The 14,199-nt window shown below is 36.0% G+C and overlaps 1 protein-coding gene across 1 annotated transcript in view; it reads right to left on the bottom strand.

The window, feature by feature from the left end:
• Positions 1-703: 703 nt before the first annotated feature.
• Positions 704-14,199, bottom strand: part of MMP16 (matrix metallopeptidase 16) — a 375,788-nt gene continuing 362,292 nt past the window's right edge. Inside the window, exon 10 of the mRNA XM_070477427.1 lies at positions 704-7,973. Coding sequence (XP_070333528.1) covers positions 7,639-7,973 — 335 coding nt within the window. The 3' untranslated portion in view covers positions 704-7,638. The remainder of the gene's footprint in view (positions 7,974-14,199) is intronic.

Here is a 14,199-nt window from a genome sequence, read left to right as displayed (position 1 = left end):
CTAAGACTTTTACACCTGAAGCACAATTTTATGGGCGAGTCTCTCAAACTCTTGAAAACGGAGGTCCACAATAGAAATGCTGATGCAGTCGAAACCAAGGCAGCAAAAAGCTGCCACTATAACACCTCTTAATATCTTATTTTCTCTCTTTTTAATATATATGTCATTTACACATAAAGGGATATAGACCAAAGAACTGAAGTTTTAGGTATTCATGCACTCATTATGTTCCTTAAAAGGAACACTGTATTATGGTATTTATTTCCTACATATTTAAGATACAGTCACCAGAAGCAAACTTCCTTAGCTGGCTTATCAACAGACAACAGCCTTCATGTTCAGCATTTCACTTTTCTCAGGGGAATAACTCTAGAAAATTTAGAGTCCAATGTACGAGATTGGGAGATGTGTGAAGTTTACTGGGACTAAGTTTTTGCATGAAACTTGTAAGGGACAAACATTTTCAGGGCACCACATATGATGTACAATTCTGTTCATTTCTGGTTTTCACAAAGGGAAGGGAAAATCAAATCTGTTTAGAAAGGGGGTGGACAAGGTAGAAATAGAAAGGAATGCAAATATAGGCATAGACTGTACAGAACAGCACAAAATAATATATCCCTCCCAACCATCTGTATTTTGGGGTGACAAAAGCAAGCAAACACTTCAAAATTGAAGGAAGAGAAAAATCAGGCACACATACTTGTTTGCAAATCATGTTCTTGTTTTTTTTTTTTTTTTGAATTAAAAAAGTAACTGAATTGTCAAATTTTGTATTCAGGAATATATAAAGGAATAATCAGATACAAAAGAAGTGACAAAAATAATTAAAAACCTACTTATACCCAAGCAATATTATATACTAAAGAGTTGTGAGAAGACAGTCAAAAATGTGGCCTCTATGATATTTCAGTGGTAGCAAAATTATGACATTGATTTAAGGGTTGAATGATTCATTCAAGAAAAAGCATGTTTTCACAACTGGGTTGTCAGTATATAGAATGGGAACAAGATCAAATTGACATTACATAGGAGCAAATGAAACATGCATTCTAGTGACTTGTCAAATTAACAGCTCACACCAGGCTTTATTCATCTATATCTTGGCAAGACAGGCCAATGTAGAAACATACATTCAAATAAAGGTGGCAAGTTCAAGCAGCACCATAGCCTATCCTAGGAAAAAGCATCCTACCATGCAGTCATATCTCACTGAAGCTCATCTTACGTGAGGCATGTATAAAAAGGCCTGTGTCCAGAAGTATTTCTTCTGGGATCCAATCTAACTACAGATCAAGTGCTACAGAAATGTCTGTGTTGTGAATGATATTTGTTCATGGATAAGACAAGTGGAGAAGATACTCAAGAAACATCTTGGTAAGTCTAAAAGTGAATTATTTCATTCATGTTTGCCATTCTCTCCTTCCAGTTTTTCTATACAAAATGAGAGTAAGTAACATCTTTCTCTGAAGCTACATGATCTAACATAATACAATTATTGTCTTTTCATATTTATATTTAACTGATTTTCTTCTCCCTTCTCAAGGGCACGTAGATCCAGTTCTGTAGCAGAGGACAAGGCATAGTTAAGTGCGTCAGCAAAACATTCTAGTTTACGATGTGCTTGTCCTATATCGTCCAGTGTGCTCCTGGATGTAAAAGGGGCTCGTGCAAACCTGGACATTATGCCCAGTCCAAAGCTAGCAAGACACATTTTAAGGCCTGCTGCTCTTTAAAACGAAAAAGCATAGAGTCTTCATAAATCTTCAGAATTATCTTCATAAAACTTCAGAACATGTACCTTTTTATACTTATGGACTAAACATGAAGTACTGGTTACACCTTCATTTTCTTTAAAGAGCTCTAGTTACAAGTGCCTGAGGAACTGCACTATAGCACTCATGATCTCATATCTTACTTCATGTAAAGAATTAGCTTTGTTCTAAAAAATAATACATGCCCCATCCAGTTATAAGCCCACAATTGTGTTTAGAAATTGAAGGCTGATACTTCAGTATTATACCAGAAAATTGACAGAAATTTTGCAATATTACATCTGTTTTACACCCCATTTCTCTGAATTTGTCAAATCAATGTTCATTCTTAGGCTTTATATACTATTGGTTTAAATTTCAAAGTAGATATATGTATAAAATGTTGCAAGAGATATTTGCAACTGGGTGTTATTTGACCTGAAATATATCAGAATCATTTCAAAATTACACCAAAGGAAACAAATGAAAAATGATGTGAGTAGAACGTGAAAGACAACGCTTACAATCAGATGAGACGAGACACTAAGGCAACGCCTTTGCTACTGTGCCAAGTGCTCTGTGTTATATGATTACTGAGGTAAATTTCTATCCTAGGGACATGGCTTTTCTTAGGAAATTCTAGTATTATATAGATCTTTCCAATTGAGTTTACTGAACATCTAACGTTGACATTTTTAGCCTAGAAGGCAATGCATGAGTACCAGATGTATTTATGCAGGGTAACAGCTAATAACCAATGTCTAATTATATACATTGATATATCACTTGCTCATCACTTCTGTGAAGAGCTTGAAGTTCCATGGTTCTACTATTTTTACACTGGCTAAAGTAAAATTTCCAGTTGTATTAAAGAATGTGGTAGGATGTTTTGTATATTTTACAAAAACTCGTTTTTCCTCTTCTTTCACTTCTATGCTAAGAAATTTAGCATTCATATTTATAGTGCGGTGCAATGCCTGGTTGCTGCATTCGTTATTACAAAGTTTTTCTTCTCTTTAGGAAGCTCTAACTTTTTAAATATAACTTCTTTGCTGAAGCTATGGTTCTCTACTAGGCAACATAGACTCTGTAACATAGATACATATGCTCTGGCAGTTATAAACTGTGATCATAAGTCACATCATAAATAAATAAATCATGAAGGTGTGTGAGATGCAATGTAATGGTTAGATATTGACATGAAATCTTTTGTAATATCATAAGACTAGACTCACTGCTATTTGTAATGGCTCATCATCTGAATTCAACATTTTGGGTTTAGATAGTATGTTCTGGTTTAACATCTGATATTTTGGAATGTGTTCTTGAGAGAATCAAAAGTTAAATGAATTCTCTGCTATGTTTACTGAAAAAGATTTCACCACCAGCTACAAGGTTTTCTCAGTATATGTTATAGTCTCACAGATTCAATACTATCATAAATCACTGCTTTATTAGTTTCTGGAAATAATTCCAAAACTTAAAAAAAAAGATTATTTTCATGACTTTTGTGTTAAAAGATTATTTTCAGTCTATTTGATTATAATATCCATTTCTCTTCAGGTAGCACATTGAGTTTAGTCAATACGGACACACTGCATATTCTACTATAAGATCCACAAAGCATGGATGTGTATTTGTAGCATCCTAGAGACACCAGCCTATATGTAGAAATGAAAAGTATTCTATTACTATCCCTAGGATCCAGTATGTACACATCACCCAGGTATTGGAATTGTCAGTGAAGTTGGGCAATGTTCTCATCCACCACACTGTGTTTTTTTAAATCACCCATAGAAAGTGAATAAAAACAAGTATATCATATATGACAAATTATATGCCAATAGAAAAAGATGAAAAGCAATTTGAATATTAGAAGTAAAATTTTCTCATTTCAGTAAATCAGTCTCTATCCTTTATTACTTAGTAATTATTTTGTAAAGTATTACTTAGTAATTTATTACAATCTGACTCAGAAAAGCCTTGCCCTCTGATTTGAAGCAGAATTTGTCTTTGCTAGTATCATATGATGGTCTCTAACTTATCCATATTATCTTTGTGATTGTAAAAAGCATCCGTAATCACCCGTTCTGGTGCCATGTCAAAGACAACTTTGTTCTATAACAGTTAAATGCACAACCACCTCCACATGTCTGATGTGGATTTACTGCTTTATAGAGAATACAGACTGATTGGCTATTTTAATATTTCATTCAGTCCAGGTAATAATATATAGAAAAATAATATTTGGCTAAAATTGTAAACTCTATAGTTAATTTATGTAAAAACATTACTTAGTTTACATTTGTATTTAAAGTAATGAGAAATAATGAAACAGAAAGCGAATTCTTTTTTGCGATTGTGAATGTGTTTTCATTTCAACTTAGGAAACCCTAGGTCTGAAATTTCCATATTATCAGTGATAGAATGTTGAAAAATATTTGCTGGGTGTATACCTCTATTGATACTAAACTGTTTTTATTATTCACATTGGTTTTGAATCAGTGTGCTAGACCAATTACTCACCCTCCCTTCCACTGTTCCATTAAGATTGACATTTTCTCCAAACCCCAAGTGAAAGTAGAGTTAGCAACCATACAAAGTGCCTGGTGTACAATAAGCAAATAGAACCCCAATGTTTGTGATATGTCATACTTAATGTTTTCTTATCTCTTGTAATCTCACGGCCTGAAAATTCAAAGTTCTAATTACGAGGTTAGCTATATATGCCTTTTCTTATCACATAAATCTCATTTCATTTTGAAAAAAAATATGACCCAACACTTTTCCATGATGTTTCCAGAATGCAAGCATAATGATAGAGTCTTTCTCTTCTTAATGCTATGGTTATTTTCTAGCCCTTATATATTTATAGTCTTACAATGAATCAGGATATTGTGAAAATGAGTAAAGAGGCCAAAGATTGCTTCTTTAGTTTCTTTCTCATTTTAGAGGGAAAAAAAAATCAATTTTCAATGCAGGTTGATGGAATTCCTCAATGAGTTACATATGTCCTCAAATGACATAGTTCCTCATTTCAGTCTTTAGCAAAATACAATTTCCAGTCTTTTTTTTTTTTCTTGGCATCAAGGTCCGAAAAACATTAAACCCACCCACAAGCAAATATCATATAAATGAGCTTATGTATGTGGTCCTTCCTTCAAGCTCAGTAACAGTGACTGACCTTATAACACCAGCGTCCTCTAGAATGGAAGCACTAAAGTAAAGCTACAGGGCTCATGCTGGTCTCTCCCCTTGCTTCTTGGCCCTCACATATATAATCTCCATTAGAATCTTGTCAAAATACAGTCTGCTGTTGCATAATGTTTTGCTGTAAAGTCACTAGCAATTCTTCTTTCTTTAAACTATTCTTTTCTCCCAGTCTCATTTTACATTTAGGTTGTAAGAAATAACAGTCTGCAAGGCTTTGCAACATGCCATCCACGATTACAAAATATTTTTCCCAACCGAATTATAAACATGTAGTTTAACTGAAAGGCATTCTAATTTTCATGCTATGTTGAGTATAAATACAAATTCAAGGCAGCCAAACTATCCATTTCCAAATAAGAATATATACCCACACTCATTAAAATCATCTGGAAATGTGTATCATTAGTAAATGAGTAAGAAATTTTCACTAGTATAAAATTCCTGCTTTATATAAAAGCCACACTGGCCATTCAAGTAGTTTGAGGTTTTTTTTTTTTAACCCCATAGTTTTATATTTGTACTAAAATGATGAATTTAGACTTGAAATTATGTTAAAGGAAAATTAAAAGTCACTTCTACCTTTAGGGCATTTTTAAAGTGTGCATGTAAAGAGCAACATGTCCATCTGCGGATCCACCATCAACGCGCCTTTTCTCTCTAAGGAAACAGCTCATGCTTATTAGGATTTTAGAGGTCAATTAACACTCCAGTGGAGAAGCAAGACCAAATTTCCTTCAGTTTGTGCCAGTTTGCAAGTTAAAGGTCAAAGGGCAAAGACATAGAACAGGACTCTTCAAGGAAAATTTTCACAGAAGATAATGTTTAAGTTGTTAATGACAGTCAACAGATCAGTAATCAAGTTCAAGGCAAGCTGTTCATTGTTTCAAAAGCTAATCCCCTCAAAAGCTGGCTTTCACACAAAGCCAATGTCTGACTCATGGGGTGCATTCCTTCTGACCATCTCTAATAAGTTCACAGCCCAGTGGCTGTAAAGCCTTTCACTGCAAGAAGCAGCTCCTAAAAAAATCAATTAAGAGGTCTGTCAGTTGCTGACTTTTCTCTAGGAAAAAAATATTGATACAAACCTGCTCTGCAGGTCACATGAAAATGACAATACTGCTGTGAGGACAAATTACACTCAACAATGAGATGCTTTGGTGGTCTCTTGGCTCTGTCAGCGATCAAATGGATGGCTAAATGCCAGAAGCCACACTAACCCTTTGAGAACTATGGTTAACATGCAATAGCTAATACACTGGAGTATATTCATGCAATCTCAGAGTCATCATTTTAATTCATTCGTAAGATGGCAATGCTAAAGTCATGTTCCCTGGCAAAACTGACTTTTCATGCAATGGATTTTAAAACAGAAAATCAGTGTGTCTAACAACAACGACAACGACAACAAAAAAGACAGGCTGTTATGATCAGTGGTTCAAATAAAATTTCACTCTTACAAGATATTTAATAAAATACCTTTTTATTTGCCAGAAAATGTTTGGCAAGTAACATCATTTCTGTTTGTTATAAATGCATTTATGTAGTACTGTAAATCACCTAAAATTACATGGGGCTATAGGATATCTGTTTTAAAAACCTGAACTCCTTGAACCTATGCCTGTTTTTTACCATTGCCCACTTCTCTAATTTACCAGATCCTAAGACTCTGAAAGCTGATTTGATAGTTCTCAAAGGGTTACACCAATATAGTACTAGCATCACATACTCTTAGAAAACGACTGTCACTTTAAACCACTTTAAGGACATACTGCTTCTAGTTCCCCTTATAATGAATATTCCTGACAGACCCATGGAAGGCCTGGGGCAATGGCCTAGTACAAGTCGGGGAGATTATCACAATGATGTCGGGCTGAGGTGGCAGGAAGGGGCTTGGAAACACTTCAAAACAATCAAAAGGTCCCATCTGAATGTAGCTGTGAATATAAATGTGATGAAACATTGAAGACATAGCTGAGAACAGCTGTATAAAATGAAAAATGGATGTAGTATTAAGGCTGTTACTATATTGCAGATATTTTGGCCCCTTGTTTGTTGGAAAATGGCCGTCCCAACAGTCTAAAGTCCTGCATGTGTATTCCAGGTCTCCCACCTGACAAAAATGAAGCATAGGAGACTACCCATAGCAGTCAGAGAGCTATCTTCTTTGGAGACGAAGCTGTTTTGGGTCTTCACACTTTCCTGAAAGTTCAATGGTGGGTTTTATTTGTTTAGCCTTTTCTTTTTTCTTGCTATGAAGCAAAAATGCGTGGGTTTTCCATTTTGCTTTTCTCCCCCCAGAAATGGGCTCAGACGTCAGAAAAACAAAACAAAACATAATATTAGAAACCTTTAAGAAGAACCTTTTCTTCTGTTTCCTCTTTAGGTAATCCTGGAAATGAACTGGGCATTGAGCGTGCAGAGGAAAGGCCTAGAACCGAAGGACAGAGACAGACAAAGGACTGAAGACCAGCAGATACTGTCCATCACGGAAGCTTCCCCATGAGTGATTTCCACTCACGCGCGGGGCCAGCAACCCTCTGGGTTTGAAAGGTCAGCCCGAACCAGGCTGCCACAAGCCTGCTCCTAGCTAGGAAACCGCATAACAGCTCTTGTCTTGAATCTCAAGTTACCACAAACTCCTAGAAAAGAAAGAAAGGGAAAAAACCCTCCCTCACACCCACTCTTGCATAGAGCGTTTACAGTACAGTATGTGGCGGGGCGTTCCTTTCCTCTTGAACTGGAACACGGTGTAAACCAAAACAAGGAGGCATAAGGCCAAGATGCAGGGGATGACGATGGCTATGGCTTTCACAGTGCTGGCTGTGTGGTCCAGTTTGATGACAATGTCTACATCGTCTGGCGGGCTGTGTCCTTCCTTCTCTCTGTCTGCTGGTCCATCACAGCCCATAAAATCCTTGAGGATGGATCTGGGGTATCCAGGTTCTACCTTGAGTATCTGGTTGTTGAATTTCCAGTACTCCTTTCCTTTGTAGAAATAGGTAAAGCCTGGGTGGGCGGAAACACACATACAGGAATCACTTATCTGTAAACGGGTAGACATACAGAAATGTAAATAAACAAGCTACTTAAAAGATGTATGTTAAGGCCACTCCACTTTTATAGGAAGACAACCCTATTCCCAGCTCAGCTGTCTGTTGATATGGATCTGGCTGTTGTGGTCCAGAAACTGGACCCGCAAATGCCTAGTGATGGCTCAACAGGGAGAAAGAAATACTATTGATACAGAGTTGTTAAAAGCCCATGCTATACACATCAACTCCGCTGCTAGCTTATAGAATTGCAGAATTACACATTAGTGTGAGCGTACCGACCTGTATTAAATGATACTGAAACAGCCTTATAAACAGAAGCCCTGTTAGCCCTAATGCAGCTATTGAGGACATTACATAATACATTAAAAGGAAGCATCACTGTAAAATAGTTCAAGGGAAATTTCTAATCATCTTAAGATTGGGAATAGTTGTACTCCTGTTAAGAAACAAGTTTGTTTTGTCATTTGGGAAAGAAATCATAAGAAAACATAAATCATGAAACTGGACATGATTTCTTTGGTCTGCTAGGAATTTTAATAATTAAATATATATTTATTGTATTTTGTGCAGTAATCTCATTTTCAGCTCTAGGTCATGCCCATTTTGCCTCTCCTTTAACTTTACTATAGACTAGGTTAAATTTTTATCATCTAGCTATATTTTACAGAACTTCAAAAGCCATTATTAATCCTTTTAGAGTAAAGGATTAATAGAGTGTAAATAAATCTATAATTCTATCTTTAAAACTTCCAGCTAACCTATATTTCATGGAGGAGGAGGTGGTAGGATGTAGAAGGCTCAGATAACTTAGCAACACATATAATTTGTGTTCCAAAATATTATGGATGCAGATAACAGACTTGTAAACTTGTGACGTTAAACTACAAATACATGTGTTTTTCTTAGGACTTTTCTCTTAACTTTTGCTGTTTTTCCCAGGAACAAGTCCAGGTTTTTCTTTCTGTCCATAGTTTCTTCATGTCAAGTTTCTTTGTGACTTCACTTTAATTCTTGCTTTGAGATAAAATTCAACAAACTAAAAAGAAAGGTTTTAATGTTATAATCACTTAAAAACTATATTTTGGGAGCTATCCGATTTTGAACAGTATGCCTACTTTCTGAGTTAATAATCACTAATGAGAGTTTTTCTTATATTAATAATCACTTACTATGGAAGAAGCATTGAGCCAAATACTTAGTAAATGACATCTGTTAATTCTCATAAACACCCTGTCGGGTAGAATTAAGTGAAGCGAAGCGAAGTCGCTCAGTCGTGTCCGACTCTTTGCGACCCCATGGACTGTAGCCCACCAGGCCCCTCCATCCATGGAATTTTCTAGGCAAGAGCACTAGAGTTGGTTGCCATTTCCTTCTCCAGGAGATCCCTATATTTTTCAGGCACAGATACTGAAGCTCAGCGATAAAATGATATGCCCAATACTGCTGGAAAAAGGATTTAAATCTTGGTCTAGCTTTAGAGCCTGAATCTTAAAGATTTTTCTAAGACTAGGTCCCTTGCAGATTTCCATCTTTTAAGGAATACTGCTTGGTTCAACATCACAGGTTGTGATAGATCTCACTCCTAAACTAACAACAACAACAATAACAACAACACCTCTGACATCTGTTCAAAAAATTTCAGCTAGGATTGATCGTCACCTCAGGTCACTTCACTCTAGAAATCATTCTGTTCAATGCCATGAAAATTGGCTGTTGCTTTTAGATTTGAAGGGCAGTTTTGTAATCAGAACAAGTTGCCAAGTGAAAACTCGTGTGTGTAGATTCAAATTTTTCTGCAGGGAGCTGGTATTTGATCATGTTAATGAAAGCCAATGTAATTACTCAAAAACCTGGATAAAGAAATGTTGAGGGCCTGCCAAATAACAGTATCTTCAATGATCATAGTTGAATAATAGCATTGATCTAGAATTAATCAGACATTCAAAACAGGTGAACAAACTTCTTACATTTGTAAATCGGAAGCCAACAGCTGAAAGTGTCCTTATCTTTTAGTCAAAGCTAATTACTATGAAAACTGCTGGGTGTCATAAAAAAATTCAGAAGTTTGTATTTTCATATTTATCATTTGGTCTGCATGTCAAATTTTACACTATTAACACACTCCATATACAGTAGAATTGTAGTTTGCTAATACACTTGTCAATGAGAGTCCCTTGGACTGGTCCCTTGGACCAGTCCATCCTAAAGGAGATAGGTCCTGGGTATTCACTGGAAGGACTGATGCTGAAGCTGAAACTCCAGTACTTTGGCCACCTCATGCGAAGAGCTGACTCGCTGGAAAAGACCCTGATGCTGGGAGGGATTGGGGGCAGGAGGAGAAGGGGACGACAGAGGATGAGATGGCTGGATGGCATCACCGACTCGATGGGCATGAGTCTGAGTAAACTCCGGGAGTTTGTGATAGACAGGGAGGCCTGGCACGCTGAGATTCATGGGGTCGCAGAGTTGAACACGACTGAGAGACTGAACTGAACTGAATACACTTATTAAAGACAAGAAGTCTCATCAGCAGAATAATAGAAATCTGTCCAACCTTGATCCTGAAAAATTCATCTCATTCAATGATTTGTTTCTTTTTTACCCTTTAAGAAATGTCAGTGGGTTGAAGAAAATTTATGTACTCATTTTTTCTTCTTTTGTGAGTAACTTTGATTTATAATCTTGTAGATATGCTTACTAAGAGTAGAAATTTGAGATTAATTCTTACCTGAATTATCACTTTTGAGAAATTCTGAGAAAGAAGTCAGTGAGGTTGTAATGAATTACTTGATGAGCTTTTTTTCTCCTGTATTTGATTGGTTTTCACTGGTGACTGTTCTATTGCTTAATCCTAAAATGTAAGGAGACATGGTCTACCACGGCTGTCTTGTTACAACTTCATAGATGATCCTGCATGGCAGTACCTATGTGTTCTCTCTGTTTTCCACTCATATATTTATTAGTAAGAGGATACTTAATGTTCAATAAATGTGAATAATTAACTGAATCTTGTGAAAATGTTTGCTTGAATCCCACTCACAGATTTTACCAGAGAGTGAGAATGGATTAGAGAATTAATAAACCAACAGAATCAAGTCAAAACTTTTAACAGGCTAAAAGTGGACATGTTATCAGTAAACAAAATGAAACAGTGTTAACAGTAGAATTTTGTATTAACCTTAAAATTGCATTTTATAAGCAGTGAATATAAAATACCTAGGAGGTGGGGCTTGACAGCAATTCGAGATTTGAAGGTGGGTAATTGCAGTGATTATTCACTATAATTTTAGTAAATGATAAAGAAAAATCATGCCATTGCTTAAAACACTGTCAATAGCAAGAAGTAATTTCACTATATTTAAGTCAAATATCCTTTGGATTATTGTAGCTATTTTCAGGGGCAGGCTAAAAATAAAGTGGAAAATAAGAAATTATTAAACTAAGAATAGTTACAGGTGAAAATTGGGATGCTGATGGCTTAGGAAACTACATTTTAAGAAAACCTGAGGTATATCAAATATGACAAAATGAAAAATTTAGCCTGACATGACAGACTGTAAATTACCTTAATGATAAAATGTAGGAGAAGATGGTTTAGCTTTTCCTCTTTGGAAAGAGTGTATTAGAGCAATTCAGTGAGGCTAGAATGTTCTAGTTTCAACCCTTAGACATATACTACCAATTTCATGCTCATGAGTAAGTACTTAAACTAGCTGATGTTGGTTTTCTCTTTTATAAGTAATTATAAATGAGGCAAGGAGGTATTCGTGTTGGGCAATGAAGTTAGATAACTAATTTATGTAGCACAGTTGAAAGATGGTGGGAACTCGGTAAACAGCACCACATATTCACATTCCATTGGTCAAGGTGGCAAAATTACTATCAATAGGCATTGGTATTAAAGGAGGGCATATTCCACCTTAATATGAAAATATACTTCAAAAATCTATAGCTCAAGATTAAGCTTTTGGGGATTTTTTTTTCCTTTGAAAACTACCATGAGATGATCCATAGGAAGAAACTCCTACCATGGTGGAAGGGTGAAGAATTAGAGAAAACATTTCATTACTGTATCATCTCTGATTTTATGACTGTCAAGCATATGTTACCCTTATAGGGAATTACTTCAAGTCTAAATATAAATATGAATGTGCTTACTCAATAATTTGAGCTAGCTCTCCTATAACAAACAAGGGAAGAAATTGTGTAAAATTTCAAGGTTAAAGAGCACAAGTATGAGATTTGAGTAGAGAATTAAAATTGGAGAATTTGCTATTGGTCAACTATCTACGCTAAGACCTTCCAGACTGATTAATATTGCTACCCTGCAGAACAAGAGTTTCAAACAAATAGGAGATTCCCTTCAGTTTATGGGATGAATGTGTAGAGTAACAAAAGGGGTCAAATCAATGTCAACGTTTATTGGCTGGTTACTGTGCAACTGCACGTGAGGAATTTACACCACAGGTGACAGCAGATGGGCGTGCAAATTGACGCCTGTACTGTGGGATTTTGAGTGCAAGGGTGAGTGTACAAAAAGAATATGCAAGCATTCCTAAAAAATCAAAAGTGAGCTCGATATTTAAGGATATTAGAGGGAGGGCTAGACTCGGTAAGGTACAGAAGACAAAGATGTGTTGGAGTTTCATCTGTGGTTTTTGTCAGTTGGAAGCAATGGTTTTCCAACATGCTTTGCTTTTTTGCCAGTATTTTACAAAGTTATTCTTTACTATGTGGAAAGAAAACATGAAACTCTGAATTAAAAAAAAAAACATTTATCTTAAACAAATGTCATTTTCAGATGGACAAGAATGTGAAAAACCATGGGGCAAGATTCAGCAAGAATATTTCTTTGTTATTTTTATACAATTATGGTTTATTCCCGGAGAACCTGTATCAAATCTCAGGTTTTAGTGGCCTTGTGAATAGAAACAGGGAAAATAAAAACAGTTAATATGCTAGGAATTAAGATTATGTGCACTTTTTCAATCTTTTGAAATAATTATTAAAGTTATATTTATTATAAAAGTTATACTCATTTTAGAATATTAATAGAGGGAAGAAATTTTAGAAACTATTATCAAACTTGCTATGCTTAATCACTGGTAAGATATGGGTATAATTTTCTTTGCATGTATTTCTGTGTAGTGTGTGATGACTTTTATTGAGGGCAGACTAGAGCAGTGCTAGGTATTCTGTAAATGTTAGCTGGAGTCAGTTTTACCTGGTCTGAAACAACCCTCTTTAACCTCAAGAAGTCTCCTTTCTCTACTAGATTCCTGGTGACAGCTATAATTCTGGGGGCATGATCTCAGTTTTCTGCTTTCCACGTGATCATCTTTCAACTTTGTTCACTTCTTTGTCCTTTGTATTTGCATAGATTGTCAAATTTTTTTTGCCATATTATTGATATGATTTTACAGCCTCCAGTTTGATTGCATTGTGACTTCCTTTATTTTATGTGACTTTATTCCTTTATGTGACTTCCATTGTTTTCTTAATGATTTCCTTTTTATCTTAAACAGACATGTTTCAGCTCAGTCTGTCCTCTGCTGTGGGCTTTGCTTTTGTCACACACAGGCTGTATTTAATTTGGTCCTTTGATTCTCTGAACTGGAGTACACAGCGCACTGCAATTCCAGGCAGTACTATATGGTCAGGCTTCAGGATTCTTTCTGACTGAGCCTCTGCCTACAGTGTTTTACCTGTGGGACATCATCACACAGAGTGTAGTATAGATTGCATATAGCGACGATCAAACACAGTTTGTGTCTGGCTGTTCTGACGGGCATCATCCTGGGTCTCAGGTCCTGCAGTGTACATTCAGCACAAAGCTAGTTTACACTCTGGCAATTTGTTGATGGTCAGTCATTGTTTTCAGCGGACGGCACTGATTTTTTTTATACCCCCCCGTTTCTTCCTTGCCTGGAGAATCCCAGGGATGGGGGAGCCTGGTGGGCTGCCATCTATGGGATCACACGGAATTGGACACAACTGAAGTGACTTAGCAGCAGCAGCAGTTTCTTCCTTAAATTTTTCTGGTTTTTCCTCCCCCAGATGCATTTAATTTTGCTCTTGCAAGTGATGTTTATTTGGTTATCATTACATATATGTTATAGACTTTTCATGCTATTTAGTACCCCCATAATGTTATTTTTTTCTTGTTGCTATTATAAACC

This window comes from Odocoileus virginianus, chromosome 15 (genome assembly GCF_023699985.2).
Source record: "Odocoileus virginianus isolate 20LAN1187 ecotype Illinois chromosome 15, Ovbor_1.2, whole genome shotgun sequence".
NCBI lineage: Eukaryota > Metazoa > Chordata > Mammalia > Artiodactyla > Cervidae > Odocoileus > Odocoileus virginianus.
Note: the sequence above shows the minus strand (reverse complement) of the source record. Positions and strands in the feature narration are given on the sequence as shown.